The sequence below is a fragment of the Lepus europaeus genome, chromosome 9 (genome assembly GCF_033115175.1).
Source record: "Lepus europaeus isolate LE1 chromosome 9, mLepTim1.pri, whole genome shotgun sequence".
Taxonomy (NCBI): domain Eukaryota; kingdom Metazoa; phylum Chordata; class Mammalia; order Lagomorpha; family Leporidae; genus Lepus; species Lepus europaeus.
In genome coordinates this window covers 23045388-23061526 of record NC_084835.1, presented here as the reverse complement: position 1 = coordinate 23061526, position 16139 = coordinate 23045388, and the positions used below count along the sequence as shown (strand labels likewise).

At 54.4% G+C, this 16139-nt stretch overlaps 1 protein-coding gene across 2 annotated transcripts in view; it reads left to right on the top strand.

Moving 5' to 3' along the window:
• The first annotated feature begins 629 nt into the window (after positions 1-629).
• The window catches only part of SHISA5 (shisa family member 5), a 29070-nt gene continuing 13560 nt past the window's right edge, over positions 630-16139 (top strand). The window contains exons 1-2 of one of the 2 annotated variants that reach the window (XM_062200804.1): positions 630-757; positions 2326-2482. In XM_062200804.1, the coding sequence (XP_062056788.1) occupies positions 685-757; positions 2326-2482 (230 nt within the window). In that variant the 5' untranslated portion in view covers positions 630-684. The remainder of the gene's footprint in view (positions 758-2325; positions 2483-16139) is intronic. The other variant, XM_062200802.1, reaches the window with a different exon arrangement.

Here is a 16139-nt window from a genome sequence, read left to right as displayed (position 1 = left end):
AAAAAACTTGTTTTGGCGCAAAACAAATGTGTGAAATCGTGCATAGGAGTGTGGCACTCTGGGAACTACCAGCTGCACGTTGGTCCAGGTGCTCTCAGCCGGGTGAGCCTGCTGCCCTGGGGCCGGATCACCTAGAGCATGGACAGGTCGCCCCGGCCACACGGGTGGCGTCTTCAGCTGGGGTCCTGCAGAGTCTCAGGACTGGGCCTCCAGCAGCAAGGACTGCGCAGGCACTGCTGGCGCGCAAGGGCGCAAGGCGCACACGGCACACCTGGGCTCCAGGTGGCCCTCCTGGAGGGCGGGCGGGAGGGGAGGGGCGGGGCGGCGGCCTCCGCAGACCGCAGGCGCTCCAGTGGTAGGATGTAGGTGCCTGCGGGGTCCCCATCGGGGCTCCGAGCCCGAAGGTTGGGGACTAGGGGTGCCCCCAGAAGGCTCTGCGGAGCAGAAGGCGACTTGGGCGCGTCCCGGAAACGGGTCCCAAGTTTCGAAGCAGACCCGGGCGTGGGGCTGGCGGGGCTGGGAGGGGCGTCCGCTCCCCTCGTCCCCTCCCCCTCCCGGGCGGGGGTTCCGGGAACCGGCCGGGGCGGGGCGAGGAAGCGGGCGGCCGCGCGGTCGCCCAGGCTGCGGCAGCTCCTCGACCCGGAGCTTGCGTCCGTGCGCCCGTCTGTGCGCCCACCGTCAGCCATGGCCCCGCGGGCCCCCGCGCCTCGGACGCTGCTGCTGCTGCTGTTGTCGATGCTGCCGCCGCCTCCGGGAGGTGAGCCTGGCTTGGGGGCGGGAGGGGGCGCCCATCTTGCCCTGGGCCGGGGGCGGACTCCATCCCTTCGCTGCCTCCCTGGCGCGCCAAGCACTCTCCGCCTCGTTGCGGCCCTGGCGGCCGTCGGCGGAGCCCGTGAGATGCCCAACACCCCGATTTGACCCGACACTGACCGGAGCTCGGGCAGCTGCCACCTTTGTTCCGTCCAGGAACGATGGGGAGGGGGCTGCCTGCCTCGGGACCAGCAGACAGTGGGTCCCAGAGGCTGGGGCGCGATCCTCTGCCGGGCTTTGGCCCGCGCCCGACGCTGTCCCCGTCCCCTCTCAGCCTCCAGCCCCTAACTGCGCCCCCAGCGCAGAGCTCCCCCCACCCAACTGCGAGTGTGAGCCGGTGATTCACAGACTTGGGAGTACAGACTGGGGGCCTTTCAGGGGTAGCAGTTGGGCCCGGCTCTTGGAAAAGTCCCCTCGGGCATGGGTGGCTTCCCGGAGAAGACTTCATTTTCTGGGGGTTGGGAGGAGGCTGGAGGACCTGGGTTGGGGGGCTGAGAAGGGGGAGCTCTGCACCCACAATCAGTGCACCCGAGTGAGCCCGTGGGAGGCCCTGCTCTGATGTGGTTTGAGAGCCTCGCCAGAATGTCTGGGGACCCCGGAGCACGGGTGCCGCCTGACCCCGGCCAGCCTCTGGCTCAGCTGTGGCTGTTCTTGGGAAGAGGCCGCTGGAGGCGGGCTCACCTGGGCCTCCTTGGCCTCAGGTGGGGGCAGGCCGGGCGGATCCTCTGCCTCACAGCCTTGCCCAGAGCAGGGCTCTGCCTGGAGCCGCCGAGAACCGAGTGCAGCCTCCCCTCCCCCAGTTATCTCCTCTCAAGGAGCTCATTCAGGGTCTCTGTCTGAGCCTGGTGCTACTGGCAGCCTCAGGGTGCCCCCTCCTGCTTGTGGGCAGTGGGTCTCTGCTCATGGAGCCGAGGACGCCCCGAGGCGTTTGGCTGCAGATCCTGTGGCCACCCAAAGCCATGGGTCACACTCCCACGTTGCTGTCAGCCAGGTCCCCCCCGCCATGATCTTGCCCATGGAGCATCGTGCCCGTGTGCCTGGATCCCAGCTGTGGCAGCTTCAGGGGATGCCCCAGGCCCTGCTGTCCTGGGCACCCGGGGCTCAGTGCTTGTGGGCTCTTGCGTGGTGGCTGTGATGGACCGGGCGTGCGTTGTGAGGGCTGAGCCCCTTAGCTGTGTCCAGCTGAGTGATGGGGAGGACCGGACCCTCCGCTGCCTGGTGCCCGCTGGTTACGTTACCAGCGTCGCTGGGCTTGGCAGCTTCTGCAGCAGGCCGCCTGCAGTGAGGCCTTGAGGGATGAGTGGAGTTGAAGGGGAGGGGGAGGAGTGTGGACAGTGGAGTGGCCTTCAAAGCCTTGGAAGTTAGGCCCTGCTAGGGACAGGGAATGTCCGAGAGCTGAGTGGCCCAGTGAGACTCAACCTGGGCGAGTGCTGTCGCATCAGGAGGCCAGCTGAAGGCGGGGGTGGGGCCCAGGGGAGAGGCCCCGGGCAGCAGCCGTGTGTTTGTCTGCTACAGCTTGCGGAGAGGTGTGCGTGGCGTCCCGTGGAGGAACCCCGGCCCCTGACTTCTGTCCTGATTTCTGCTGTGGCGCCTGTGACACCCAGTACTGCTGCTCGGACGTGCTCAAGAAGTTGGTGTGGAACGAGGAAGCATGTGCTGGGCCTGAGACCAGGTGGGTGCACCTGTGTGTCCCAGGGTGGGTGCGCAGGGCCCGGGCCAGCAAGGGGGGAACAGGCCTGCCCCTCGGGCCTCTGAGGCCTCTTTCGAGGGTGGCTGGAACTGGAGAGAGGCTTTGGGAGCCCCAGTTCTGAATTGGACTCCCCCAAACCTCAGTTTGCCCCTGCCCCTTCTCTGCCACCCCTGAAGGCTCTAGCTCGCACAGCTGTGGGCTAAGCAGGTTCCTCAGGGGTGGGAGAGGCGGTCAGTGGCTTCAGCTGGTGCTGTATGCTTGTTGTATGTGCTTGTTCCCACGTGTGCTCAGGGTGGGCACCTGGGCGTGCGTATTCCCCACAGCGGCCCCGGACGTGGGGGGAGGCCTTTGCCGGGCACAGTGCGTGCACAGTGCGTGGGCGTCCGCCCCGCGTGAGCCGGGCCCGTGTCCTAGTGTGAACTTACACCGCCCCTGGGGTGGAGGTCCCAGGCCCTGGCTGTGTCTCCCTTGTGCACATGGCTTTGTGTTTGCCTACAGGGGTAGAGGGTTGAGGTGATCATGCTTGGGCTGGGCAAGAGCGGTTACCCAACCCCGTGTGTTACCTTTGACCTCCTGTGGCGGTTGCATACCCCGCTGCCCTCCAGCCTTCGTGGTTGAGGTGTGTGAGCTTGGAGCTGGTGTTTTGTGGGCATGCCATTAGGGTCACAGGGACCTCTGTACATTTCTTTCTTTCTTTCTTTTTATTTATTTATTTAGTTTAAAAATTTTTTTTTGACAGGCAGAGTGGACAGTGAGAGAGAGACAGAGAGAAAGGTCTTCCTTTGCCGTTGGTTCACCCTCCAATGGCCGCCGCGGCTGGTGCGCTGCGACCAGCGCACCGCGCTGATCCGATGGCAGGAGCCAGGTGCTTCTCCTGGTCTCCCATGCGGGTGCAGAGCCCAAGGACTTGGGCCATCCTCCACTGCACTCCCAGGCCACAGCAGAGAGCTGGCCTGGAAGAGGGGCAACTGGGACAGGATCGGTGCCCCGACCGGGACTAGAACCCGGTGTGCTGGCGCTGCAAGGCGGAGGATTAGCCTAGTGAGCCGCGGCGCCGGCTTTTTTTTTTTTTTTGAAGATTGATATATTTATTTGAAAGGCAGAGTTGCAGAGAGAAGAGAGAGGTCTTCCATTCGCTGATTCACTTCCCAAATGGTGCAACAGCTGGGGCTGGGCTGATCTTGAGCCAGGAGCTGGAAGCTTCTTCTGGGTCTCCCTGGTGGGTGCAGGAGCCCAAGGACTTGGGCCATCTGCTGCTGCTCTCCCAGGCCACAGCAGAGAGCTGGACTGGAAGTGGAGCATCCGGGACTAGAACCGGCGCCCATATGGGACGCCGGCGTCGCAGGCCATGGTTTCACCCGCTGAGCCCCAGCGCCGGCCCCCTTACTTTTTACGCCCAGTGCAGTGCTTGTAAGACCCAGCCGTGTTGCTGTGTGTATTTCTGGTTCTCCTTCCCTGCTACTGTCTGAGAGGCATGGGAGTGGGTCACACAGGTGTCACGTGTTCCCGCCTGAGGGCTGCCCGGTCTCACAAACCCCTGCTGGCCGTCCCTGAGGGCTCCTGACTGGCCACACTCGACCTTTTACCTTCTACCTTCTACCCTCTGATAGCCTTAATTTTTTTTTTTTAATTTAAGATTTTATTTATTAGAGAGGTAGAGTTACAGAGAGAGGTCTTCCATCCACTGGTTCACTCCCCAGATGGCCACAATGGCTGGAGATGGTCTTCTTCCAGGTCTACAACGTGGGTGCAGGGGCCCAACGACCTGGGACATCCTTTACTGCTTTCCCAGGCCAAAGCAGAGAGCTGGATCCCAAGAGGAGCAGCCGGGACTCGAACCAGAGCCCATGTGGGATGTTGGCACTGCAGGCGCAGGATTAACCCTCTGCACCACAGCGCTGGCCCCAGTATCCTTATGTCTTACAACATCTTTCTATTTTTAATCCATTCTGGTCAGATTTTTTTAGCTAGGAGTGGACAGGCATTTAGCCTAGCAGTAAGATGCTGTGTTCTGCATCAGAATCCTGGGTTTGATTCCCAGCTCAGCCCTCTGACTCCAGCTTCCTGCCAATGCAGACCCTGGGAGGCGGCAGTAGTGACTCAAATAATTGGGATCCTGCTACCTGCATAGGAGACCTGGATGGAGTTTTGGCCCAACCAGTCCTGGCTGTCAAGGTCGTTGGGAGAATGAACCAGCAGATGGGAGCTCCCTCCCTCCCTGCATGTCTATCTCTACCTCTCACAACAAACGAAACAGGATTGAGTATTCTATTTAAATGTAATGTATTTACTGATATTCTGGGATTACATTGCCATCTTATTTTATGCTTTCTTTTTATTTCTTCAGTTTCGTGTTTCTTTTTCACTTTATGTATTTTAAGACTTATTTATTTGGAGCTCGTGCTATGGCACAGAGGGTTAAAATCCCAACCTATAGCACTGGCATCCCATGTGGGCACTGGTTCAAGTCCTGGCTGTTCCACTTTTTTTTTTGACAGGCAGAGTGGATAGTGAGAGAGAGGCAGAGAGAAAGGTCTTCCTTTGCCATTGGTTCATCCTCTAATGGCCGCCGCGGCCAGCGCGCTGCGGCCGGTGCACTGCGCTGATCTGAAGCCAGGAGTCAGGTGCCTCCCCTGGTCTCCCATGGGGTGCAGGGCCCAAGCACTTGGGCCATCCTCCACTGCACTCCCTGGCCACAGCAGAGAGCTGGCCTGGAAGAGGGACAACCGGGACAGAATCCGGCGCCCCTACTGGGACTAGAACCTGGTGTGCCGGCGCCGCAAGGCGGAGGATTAGCCTCACTAACAGGCGCCAGCCTGTTCCACTTCTGATCCAGCTCCCTGCTAATGTGCCTGGGAAAGCAGCAGAGGATGGCCAAGTGCTTGGGCCCCTGAACCCCCATGGGAGACCTGGAAGAAGCTCTTGGCTCCTGATCAGATCAGCTCCAGCCATTCCGGCCATTTGGGGGATGAACCAATGGAAGACCTCTCTCTGTCTCTACCTTTCTCAGTAACTCTGAGTCCCGGCTGCTCCACTTCTGATCCAGCTCTCTGCTGTGGCCTGGGAAAGCTGCAGAGGATGGCCCAAGTCCTTGGGCCCCTGCCCCCGCGTGGGAGACCCGGAAGAAGCTCCTGGCTTCGAATCAGCACAGCTCTGACCATTGTGACCATTTGGGGAGTAAACCAGCAGATGGAAGACTCTCTCTCTTTCTCTCTCTGCCTTTCTGTAACTTTGCCTTTCAAATAAATAACAAATTTTTTTTTTAAAAAAAGAGAAAGATCTTCCATGTACTGATTCACTCCCCAGATAGCCGCCATGTCCAGAGCTGGGCTAGGCTGAATCCATGTGGGTGCAGGGTTCCAAACACTTGGGCAATCGTCCACTACCTTGACGGGCACATTAACAGGGAGCTGGATCAGAAGTGGAGCAGCTGGGATTTGAACTGGGGCTCTGGTGTCGCAGGGCCCACCTTAACCTACTGCCCCACAGTACCCCCAGTGGGGGTTTTTCTCATAAAAGGATGTGGGATTTTTTTTTAATGCTTTTCCTGCATTTATGGGGATGCATATGGGACTTTTTGTTTTTAGTTTGTTAGTACAGTGAATCACTTTGGTGTCAGTTTTTAGTATTTTAGCCAAGCAGAGAACTTAGGTCAATGGTTACTTTGTCTCAAAGGTTCCCTTCCTCTGTGTTCTGACTTTCACTGTTCCTGTTGAGACGTCAGCTCAACAGCCAGTTTGTCGTTTGTGTAATAGACATCTCTCTTCCCCTTTGACTGCTTTTTAAGTTTTTTTTTTCCTTGTCTTTGGTATTATTCAGTTACACGGCACTAGATCTAGTTAGGGATTTCTTTTTACTTTTGCTGTAATTGATTTGTTGAGCTTCTTGAATCTGTGGCTTAGTGTTGCATCAGTTCTGGAAAATTCTCTGCCATCAAGTGTTACTTCTTGCCCCCTCTTTCCCTGTGGAACTTGGATTAGACACCTGTGACTCTTCTCTGGCCTGTATCCACATCTCCTGGCTTTCTTTCTATATTTTCATCTGTTTACGGCTTTCTGGATGCTACTTCCAACCTTTCAGTTCGCATAATTCTTTGTTTAGCTGTGTGTAATATGCTGTTATAAAACTAATCCACTGGTGTTACTTTTGCCTTTTAAAAATATATTTTATTTATTTGAAAGGCAGAGTGAGAGAGAGAGAGAGAGAGAGAGAGAGAGATCTTGATCTACTGGCTCATTCTCCAAATGGTTGTGATGGCTGGGGCTGGGCCAGGCTAAAGCCAGGAGCCTGAAACTCCATCTGGGCCTCCCACGTGGGTGGCAGAGGCCCCAGGACCTGGACCATCTTCTGCTGCCTTCCCAGGCACATTAACAGGGAGCTGGATCAGAAGTGGAGAAGCTGGGACTCGAACTGGCACTTGGGTGTGGGATTTCGGCGTTGTAAGCGGTAGCTCAGCCTGCTGCGCCACACTGCCAGCCCCACACTGATGTTACTGTGTGTGCTCTTCTCTCGTGAATGATAACTCAGGGAAGTGCTCTAACTATTGCACAGCTGGGTGATTTAGCACAAGCCAGCCACCTGCATCGCCGCCGTAGCATACGCCACAGTGACATCTCTGTAGTCCCCAGCATGGCCATCAGCCCAACTACACATGTCTTTTATCTCATGCACACACACGGGCACAGTCACGCACACGTGTCCTCACGTTTTCTGTCTGGCTGGAAGTTTCACCCACACTGCTTATTTTCACCACAGTTTATTCATCCATTGTGGTATTGACAGATACCTGAGTTGTTGCCCCTTTTTGGCTGTGACAAGTAATGCTGCTGTGGCCATTCCTGTTTACATTCTTTGGTCCATATGTGTGTACCTTTAAGCATATGACCAGGAGTAGATGTAAGTACAAATCAAGCTGCTTTTTTTTAATTTTAATTAAAGATTTAGTTGTTTATTTGAGAGGCAGAAATACAGAGGGGGGAGAGAGAGAGAGATCTTCCATCTGCTGGTTCACTCCCCAAATGGCCACAATGGCTGGAGCTGTGCTGATCCAAAGCCAGGAGTCTGGAGCTTCTTCTGGGTCTCTCACCGGGGTGCAGGGGCCCAAGCACTTGGGTCATCTTCTACTGCTTTCCCAGGCTGTAAGCAGAGAGCTGGATTGGAAGTGGAGTGGTTGGGACTTGAACCAGCACCCATATGGGATGCCGGAACTTCAGGCAGCAGCTTTACCCGCTATGCCACAGCACTGGTCCCTCCTAGGCTCATTAGCGGGCAGCTGGATTGGAAGTGGAGTAGCTAGGACTCCAAACCAGCACCCATATGGGCTGCTGGCACTGTAGGCCATGGCTTAACCTTCTACACAGTGCCATTCTGTCAAGTTTCATTTTAAAAAAGTTTACCTACTTGAAAGGTAGAGTAGGAGAGAGGGAGGAAGTGAGAGGGAGAGGGAGATCTCCCATCTGCCGATTCACTTCTCAAATGCCCACAGCAGTCAGGGCTGAGCCAGGCTGAAGCCAGGAGCCCAGAATTCCATCCGGGTTTCCCACATGGGTGGCTGCGGCCCAAGCACTTGAGCCACCATGTGCTGCTTCCCAGGGTACCTTAGTGGGAAGCTGGATCAGAAGTGGAGCAGCCAGGACTTGAAGTTCTCTGATACAGCTCCATTATGGGATGTGAGTATCAGCAGCAGCAACTTAACCTAGGCTGCTCTACATGTTTGCCCCTCAAATTTCATTTTCTCAAAAATTTTTACGTGAGACACAGAGCTCCTATCTACTTGTTTACTTCTCAGATTCTCACATTGGCCCCAGGATATGGGGATTGAGTCTAGGTGTTCCACCTGAGCCGCCACTACCACCTCCCAGGGAAGGGAACTGGGGTCAGGGGCTGGAGTCAGGTGTTGAAGCCAAGTACTATGATGTGGAATGTGGGCATCTTAGCTGGGTTCTTATTTTTTTTTTCCCTAAGATTTTTTTATTTATTCAAAAGACAGAGTTAGAGGCAGAGAGAGAGGTCTTCCATCGCTGGTTCAATCTCCAGATATCCACAATGGCCAGATGTCCACTGAGTCAGTCATGATCCAGAAGCTTCTTCCAGGTCTCCCACGGGGATGCAGGGGCCCAAGCACTTGGGTCGTCTTCTGCTGCCTTCCCAGGCCTTAGCAGAGAGCTGGATTGGAAGTGGAGTGGCTGGGACTCGAACCAGCGCTCATATGGGATGTCAGCACTGCAAGTGTCAGCCACAGTACTGGCCCCTTAACTGGGCTCTTAACTGCGAGACCAACAATTGCTCCAGTATTTATTTGATTAAAAATTTTTCATTTTTTTTGAAATGCAGAGAGAGGGCCAGCGCCGTGGCTTAACAGGCTAATCCTCCGCCTTGCGGCGCCGGCACACCAGGTTCTAGTCCCAGTTGAGGCGCCGGGTTCTAGTCCCGGTTGCCCCTCTTCCAGGCCAGCTCTCTGCTGTGGCCCAGGAGGGCAGTGGAGGATGGCCTAAGTGCTTGGGCCCTGCACCCACATGGGAGACCAGGAGAAGCGCCTGGCTCCTGGCTTCGGATCAGCACGATGCGCTGGCCGCAGCGGCCATTGGAGGGTGAACCAACGGCAAAAAGGAAGACCTTTCTCTCTCTCTCTCTCTCTCTCTCTATCCACTCTGCCTGTCAAGAAATGCAGAGAGAAAAACTGAACTATAGACAGATCTTCCATTTTCTGGTTCACTCTTTGAACGCCCACAATAAACGGGATTGGGTTAGGCCAAGGCCAGGAGCCTAGAATGTGAGTGGCAGGAACCTAAGTACTTGAGCCATCACCTGCTGCCTCCCGGGTTGTGCATTAACGGGAAGCTGGAGACAGAAGCAGAGATCTGTTTTCTTCTCTAGTTTCTCCATTATTTGAGATGATAAATAAATATAAATAAATAGAGATAATAAAAATTGAGATCTAGGGGCCAATGTTGTCGCCCAGTGGGTTAAACTGTTGCCTACAACACCAGCATCCCATATAGTCACCAGTTCAAGTCCCAGCTGGTCCACTTATGATCCAGCTTCCTGCAAATGTGCCTGAGAAAGCAGTGGATGATGGCCCAGGTACTTGGACTCCTGCCACCGTGTGGGAGACCTGGATGGAGTTCCAGGCTCCCCACTTTTGCCTGGCCCAACCCCAGCTGTTGCAGCCATTTGGAGAGTGAACCAGCAGATGGAAGAGATGGAAGAGCGCTCTTTGTCTGTCTGTCTCTCCCTCTCTCTCTTTCTCTGTAACTGCCTTTCAAATAAATTTTTCAAAAAAATTGAGATCTAATTCCATAGAGCAGAATGCATGGATACTAATTTCTTTTTTTATGGATACTAATTTCTTTTTTTCTTTAATATTTATATTATTTATTTGAAAGAGTTACAGAGAGAGGTAGAGACAGAGAGAGGTCTTCCATCCTCTGGTTCACTCCCCAGTTGGCTGCAATGGCTGGAGCTGCGCCGATCCGAAGCCAGGAGCCAGGAGCTTCTTCTGGGTCTTTCATGTGGGTGTAGGGGCCCAAGGACTTGTGCCATCTTTTAATGCTTTCCCAGGCCATTGCAGAGAGCTGGATTGGAAGAGGAGCAGCTGGGACTCGAACTGGCGCTCATATGGGATGCCGGTGCATCAGGCCAGGGGTTTAACCTGCTGCGCCATAGCGCTGGCCCCTGGATTCTAATTTCTATTTGGATACTTTTCATGTGTGCAACACTGTATCTAATGAAGATAGAATCAAGATATAAATCATTGCCACTATGGAAAACAATGCGGAGGGGCTCGTGACATCAAAAATAGAGCTACAGGTGTGAGCACTTGGTTGAGTGGCTAAGACGCCTGCTGGGATGCCTGTGTTCCATTCTGGGGTGCCCAGGTTGGAGTCCCAGCTCTGCTCCAAGTTCCAGCTTCTTGCTGATGTGCACCCTGGGAGGCAGCAGGGGGGGGCTCAGGTTGGCCCCTGCCACCCGAGTGAGAGACTCAGACGGCTTTCTGGCCCCTGGCTTTATCTCTCTCTCTGCCTTTGTGTAACTCTGCCTTTCTGGCCGAGCCTTGGCTGTTGTAGACATCTGGGGAGTGAACCACCAGGTAGGAGATTGCTCTCTCTCTCTCTCTGGCTCTGTCAAAGGAAGAAATAAAAATTTAAAAAATAGAACTGCCAGGGACCGCTGCCTGCAGTACTGGCATACCCATGTAGGCGCTGGTTCAAGACCCGACTGTTCTACTTCCGATCCAGCTCTCTGTTGTGGCCTGGGAAAGCAGTACAGGATGACCCAAGTCTTTGGGCCCCTGCACCCATGTGGGAGCTTAGAAGAAGCTCCTGGCTCCTGGCTTCGGATCGGTGCAGCTCTGGCCATTGTGGCCAACTGGGGAGTGAACCAGCCGATAGAGGACCTCTCTCTGTGTAACTGTGACTTTCAGTAAAATAAATAAATCTTAAAAAAAAAAAAAAGAAAAATATAATTGCCAGGAGCTGGTGCTGTGGTGTAGTGGGTAAAGCTGCCGCCTGCAGTGCCGGCATCTCATATGGGTGTTGGTTTGAGTCCTGGCTGCTCCACTTACGATCCATCCAGTTTTACTATGGCCTGGGAAAGCAGTGGAAGATGGCCCAGGTCCTTGGGCCCCTGAATCTGCATGGGAATCCGGGAGGAAGCTCCTGGCTTTGAATTGGTGCAGCTCCGGCCATTGCAGCCATTTGGGGAGTGGACCAGCAGGTAGAAGACCTTTATCTCTCTCTGCCTCTATGTAACTCTGCCTTTCGAATAAGTAAGTCTTAAAAACAACTGCCAAACGATCTACCAATACCACTTCTGGGAAAATATCCAAAGGAAGCCAGTGTGTCTGGGGTACCCGTATCCCTGTGTTCATTGCAGCGCTATGCACTGTAGCCAAGCTAGTTGTGGAATCAACCCAGGTGGCTATCAGTGGATGAGTGGACAAACAGAACGTGGGTGTCTACACCGTGGGTGCTGTCCAGCCTGTGAAAAGGAAATCCTGTCATTTGTAACAATGTGGGTGAACCTGAAATGAAGCCAGACATAGAAAGACAATCATGGCATGATCTAACTCTTAAGTGGAGAGTGTAAAATTGTTAGCTCACGGAACAGAAGGGAGAAGGTGGTACTCAGAGGCTCGGGGTAGGGAGATGGGGAAGATGTTGACCAAAGAATCCCAGATCTGGTGCCAGTACTGTGGCGTGGCGGGTTAAGGCCGGTCCCCTGTATTACAGACTTGAGAATTGCTGGGAGAGTGTTCTCGGTCCAGAATAGAATGAGCCTTGAGGTAATGCGCATGTTAATTACTTCCGTTGAGTGATCTCATGATTTAGCAATGTATCCGAATTTCAGAGCTGTATCTGAATTTCAGAGTGTGCTGTATACCATGAACGTATACAAGGTCAAAGCAAAAGACCTGGGCGGGGAGGGGGGGGTTCTGGGGCAGTGTTTTCGTTGCAGCTTGAGACCCCCCTCTATGCCAGACTTGAGCACCGAGGTTTGTGTCCTGGCTCCACTTCTTCTTCTTTTTTTTTTTTTTTTTTTAGATTTATTTATTTGAAAGTCCGAGTTACAAAGAGAGGAGAGACAGAGAAAGAGAGGTCTTCCATTCACTGGTTCACTCCCCAATTGGCCGAAATAGCCGGAGCTGTGCTGATCCGAAGCCAGGAGCTTCTTCTGGGTCTCCTACGCGAGTACAGGGGCCCAAGGACTTGGGCCATCTTCTTACTGCTTTCCCAGGCTGTAGCAGAGAGCTGGATCGGAACTGGAGCCCATATGGGATGTTGGTGCTGCAGGTGGCGGCTTAACCCAATATGCCACAGCGCCGGCCCTGCCACTTTTTTTTTTTTTTTTTTGGTAATATTTAATTACTTGAGAGGCAGAGTTACAAACAGAGGGAAGGTCAGAGAGAAAGGTCTTCCATCCACTGGTTCACTCCCCAAATGGCTGCAACAGCCAAAGCTGGGCTGATCCGAAACCAGGAGCCATGAGCCTTTTCCAGGTCTCCCATGTGAACGCCAGGGCCCAAGCACTTGGGCCATCTTCTACTGCTTTCCCCAGGCCATCAGTAGGGAACTGGATTTGAACAAGGAGCAGCTGAGACTCGAACCAGTGCTTACATGGGATGCTGGCGCTGCAGGTCGTGGCTTTAACTCACTGCCACGGTGCCGGCCCCCTGGCTCCACTTCTAATCCAACTTCCTGCTAATGCACACGCTGAGAGGCAGCAGGTGGTAGCTCAGGTATCTGGGTCTGTGCCACTTGTGAGAGACCTCCAGGTAGGCTCCTGGCATTGGCCTCACCCAGCCCTGGCTGTGTGCATGTGCGGGGAGGGAACTAGCGCATGGGAGTTTTGTCTCTGTCTCTCTATTGCTTTGCTTTTCAATTAAATACAAATAAAGAAATAAAACTTAAACTCCTTTTTTAAGAGATAAAGGTCATAAAGATTTATTTTTTAGCGGTGTTGGTGTTTTCTATTAGCATGTATTTTAGTGCTTTTTTTTTTTTAAGATTTTATTTGTTTACTTGAAGGAGTTAGAGAGAGAGAGATCTTTCATCTGTTGATTCACTCCCCAGATGGCCGCAACAGCCAGAGCTGCACTGATATGAAGCCAGGAACCTCGAGCCTCTTCCAGGTCTCCCACATGGGTGCAGGGGCCCAAAGATTTGGGCCATGTTCTACTGCTTTCCCAGGCACAACAGAGAGCCGGATTGGAAGTGGAGCAGCCGGTACCTGAACTGGCGCCTGTACAGGATGCTGGCATTGTAGACGGTGGCCCCTCACAGTGCTTTAAGATTTTAGTCTTGGGGCTGGCGCCATGGTGCAGTAGGTTAATCCTTTGCCTGTGGTGCAGTAGGTTAATCCTTTGCCTTTGGCACCGGCATCCCATATGGTCGTTGGTTCTAGTCCCAGATGCTCCTCTTCCAATCCGGCTCTCTGCTGTGGCCTGGGAAGGCAGTAGAAGATGGCCCAAGTGCTTGGGCCCCTGCACCCACATGGGAGACCCGGAAGCAGCTCCTGGCTTTGGTTCAGTGCAGTTGTGCTCAGTTTGGGGAGTGAACCAACGGAAGGAAGACCTTTCTGTCTCTGCCTCCCACTGTCTGTAACTCTACCTCTCAAGTAAATAAAAATCTTAAAGATTTTAGTCTTGACATTTATTAAGACTCAGCGTATTTGGTGAAACTTGGGCGAAGGCTTCCTGTGTGTCCCGGGCCACTTGCACTGCTGTGGGGTTTGCCGTGGCCTGGGTGGCCTAAAGAACAGAGGGTTTCCCCGCAGTCCTGAGGGCAGGAAGCCCAAGATCAGGGCACCGGCGTGGTCTTGTGGTCTTGGTGAGGAACCTCTTCCTGTTATGTCCTCAGTGTACACACAGACTGACTCTCTCTTCCCTTTTTTTTTTTTTTTTAAATACAATTTTTTGTCCCCCTGAGAGCCAAAGAGAGGGGACAAAGAAGTGAAACAGAACGATCCTCCCCCGTGCTGGTTCACTCCCAGATTGCCTGCAGCAGCCTGGGCTGGGTCATGGACCAGAGCCACGGGCCAGGGCCAGGGCCAGGGCCAGGCACTCCGCCCAGGGCTTCCACTCCAGTGGCAGGAATGCAACTGGCCGGGTCCTCCCTGCTGCCTCCCAGGGTCTGCGTTACCAGGAAGCTGGGTTCAGGAGCCAGATCCAGGAGTCAAACCCAGGCTCCGGATGTGGGATGCGGACCTCCCAGCCAGCATTTTAACTGGAGCGCCTGCCCGGCTCCTGTCCTCTTACGGTGCGGATTCCAGCATTGTGCACCATGGGAGCCCCAGTGTTGAGGCTTCATCCCGACCTCCCTAGTCCCCAGGACCACACTGGGACTTGGAGCTTCGGGGTGTGAGTTTCAGGAGGGCGCGCACACTCAGCTGATCACATTCCAGCCCTGGTCACACTCATGTTTTTCTCACCTGAGCACGGAGGCTCAGGGTTAAAGTCTGAAATCTTATCTAAATCAGATAAGGCTAAGACCAAGAAGAATTTTCACCGGGGCAGGTTTCCTCTCCAGCTGTGGAGCTGGGGAGGAGGGAAGGTATGCACCTAGTGGTGGGTGGGCCAGTGTTCCCATCCCACAGGGAGAACTTGGGGGCCCCCCAGCAGGACCCCAGCTGGGCACTCTGCGTTTGATCATCTTCCGCAGCAGGGACTCTGCCCACTGAGCCCAGAGGGGTGGGGCCTCTGATGCCCAAAACCAAGATGGTGCCCTTCTGCCTCCTGGGCCTGGGGTGGGAGTGGCAGCCTTGGTCTCTGAGTGGCCTGGGAAGTCTCTTCCTTGTCCTGACGAAGAGCCGTGCACATTCAGAGCCGTGAGAGCTCTGGTGAAGCCCTTCAGATCTGAGAAGTTGCACAAGGGGCCGGCGGTGTGGCGTAGTGGGCTAAGCCTCCGCCTGTGGCGCTGGCATCCCATATGGGCTGCCTCTCTTCCCATCCAGCTCTCTGCTATGGACTGGGAAAACAGTGGAAGATGGCCTGAGTCCTTGGGCCCCTGCACCCACGTGGGAGACTTGGAAGAATCTCCTGGCTTCAGATTGGCTCAGTTCCAGCCGTTGTGGCCAATTGGGGAGTGAACCAGTGGATGGAAGACCTCTCTCTCTCTCTCTCTTTCTCTCTGCCTCTCCTTCTCTCTCTGTGTAATTCTGACTTTCAAATAAATTAATAAATTTAAAAAATTCTATGTTCAATCCATTTCTCTGGGTTTTACTATACGTAGTCAAGAGGAAGTGAGCTGTTGTAATGCTTGCTTCGCAGTCTGTTTGGCTGAAATTCTAATCTGTGTTGTCTCTGAACTGCTCAGTCTTTTTAAAGATATATTTTATTGGGGCTGGCATTGTGGTGTAGAGGGTAAAACTGCCACCTGCAGTGCCGGCATCCCATGTGGCGCAAGTTCAAGTCCTAGCTGCCCCACTTCCTATCCAGCTCCCTGCTGATGTGATGGGAAAGAAGCAGAAGATGGCCCAGGCACTTGGGCCCCTGCACCCATGTGAGCGACATGGATGAAGCTCCTGGCTCCTGGCTCCTGGCTTGAGCCTGGCCCAGCTCCGGCAGATGCGGCCATTTCTCTCTCTCTGTAATTCTGCCTTTCAAATAAATACATCTTAAAAGGCAGGGACGGGGGTGGGGTCTTCCATCCACTGCTTCACGACCGGCACTGGCCATGACTCCTGGGTGTGGGACTTGAACTGGTGCAGTGTAGGGGATGCCGGTGCTGCCGGCAGTGGCTCAGCGCCCTGGGCCACAGTGCTGCCCCAGTCTTCTCTTTAAGCTCCTCTTCAGTCTCACTGTTGATTGTGCAGACGGTGAGTGCTTGTTTTTCACGTGTTTTGGAAGCCCTGTGAGTGTTTCGCCCGTTGTTACCGTTGTCGTCTGTTTGTGTTGTGTCGTCTCCTAGCCTTCCTGGGAGTGTTTGGTTGTGTGCCTAACATGGCATCTGGGGCACCAATAGTAGGATTTTGGAGCTCAGCCTCTCTCCAGGGAGGATTTCTGTGGCTTGTGCCAGGGACGCCAGCACTGTGAGATCCCCTTGGCCCAGCTCAGAGCCCGAGATGCCCGAAAGCTGCGCTGTTCGCTCCTGGGTACAGAAATTCAGGTCCTGGCCCGGACGGTCACCAGGGTCTCCACACT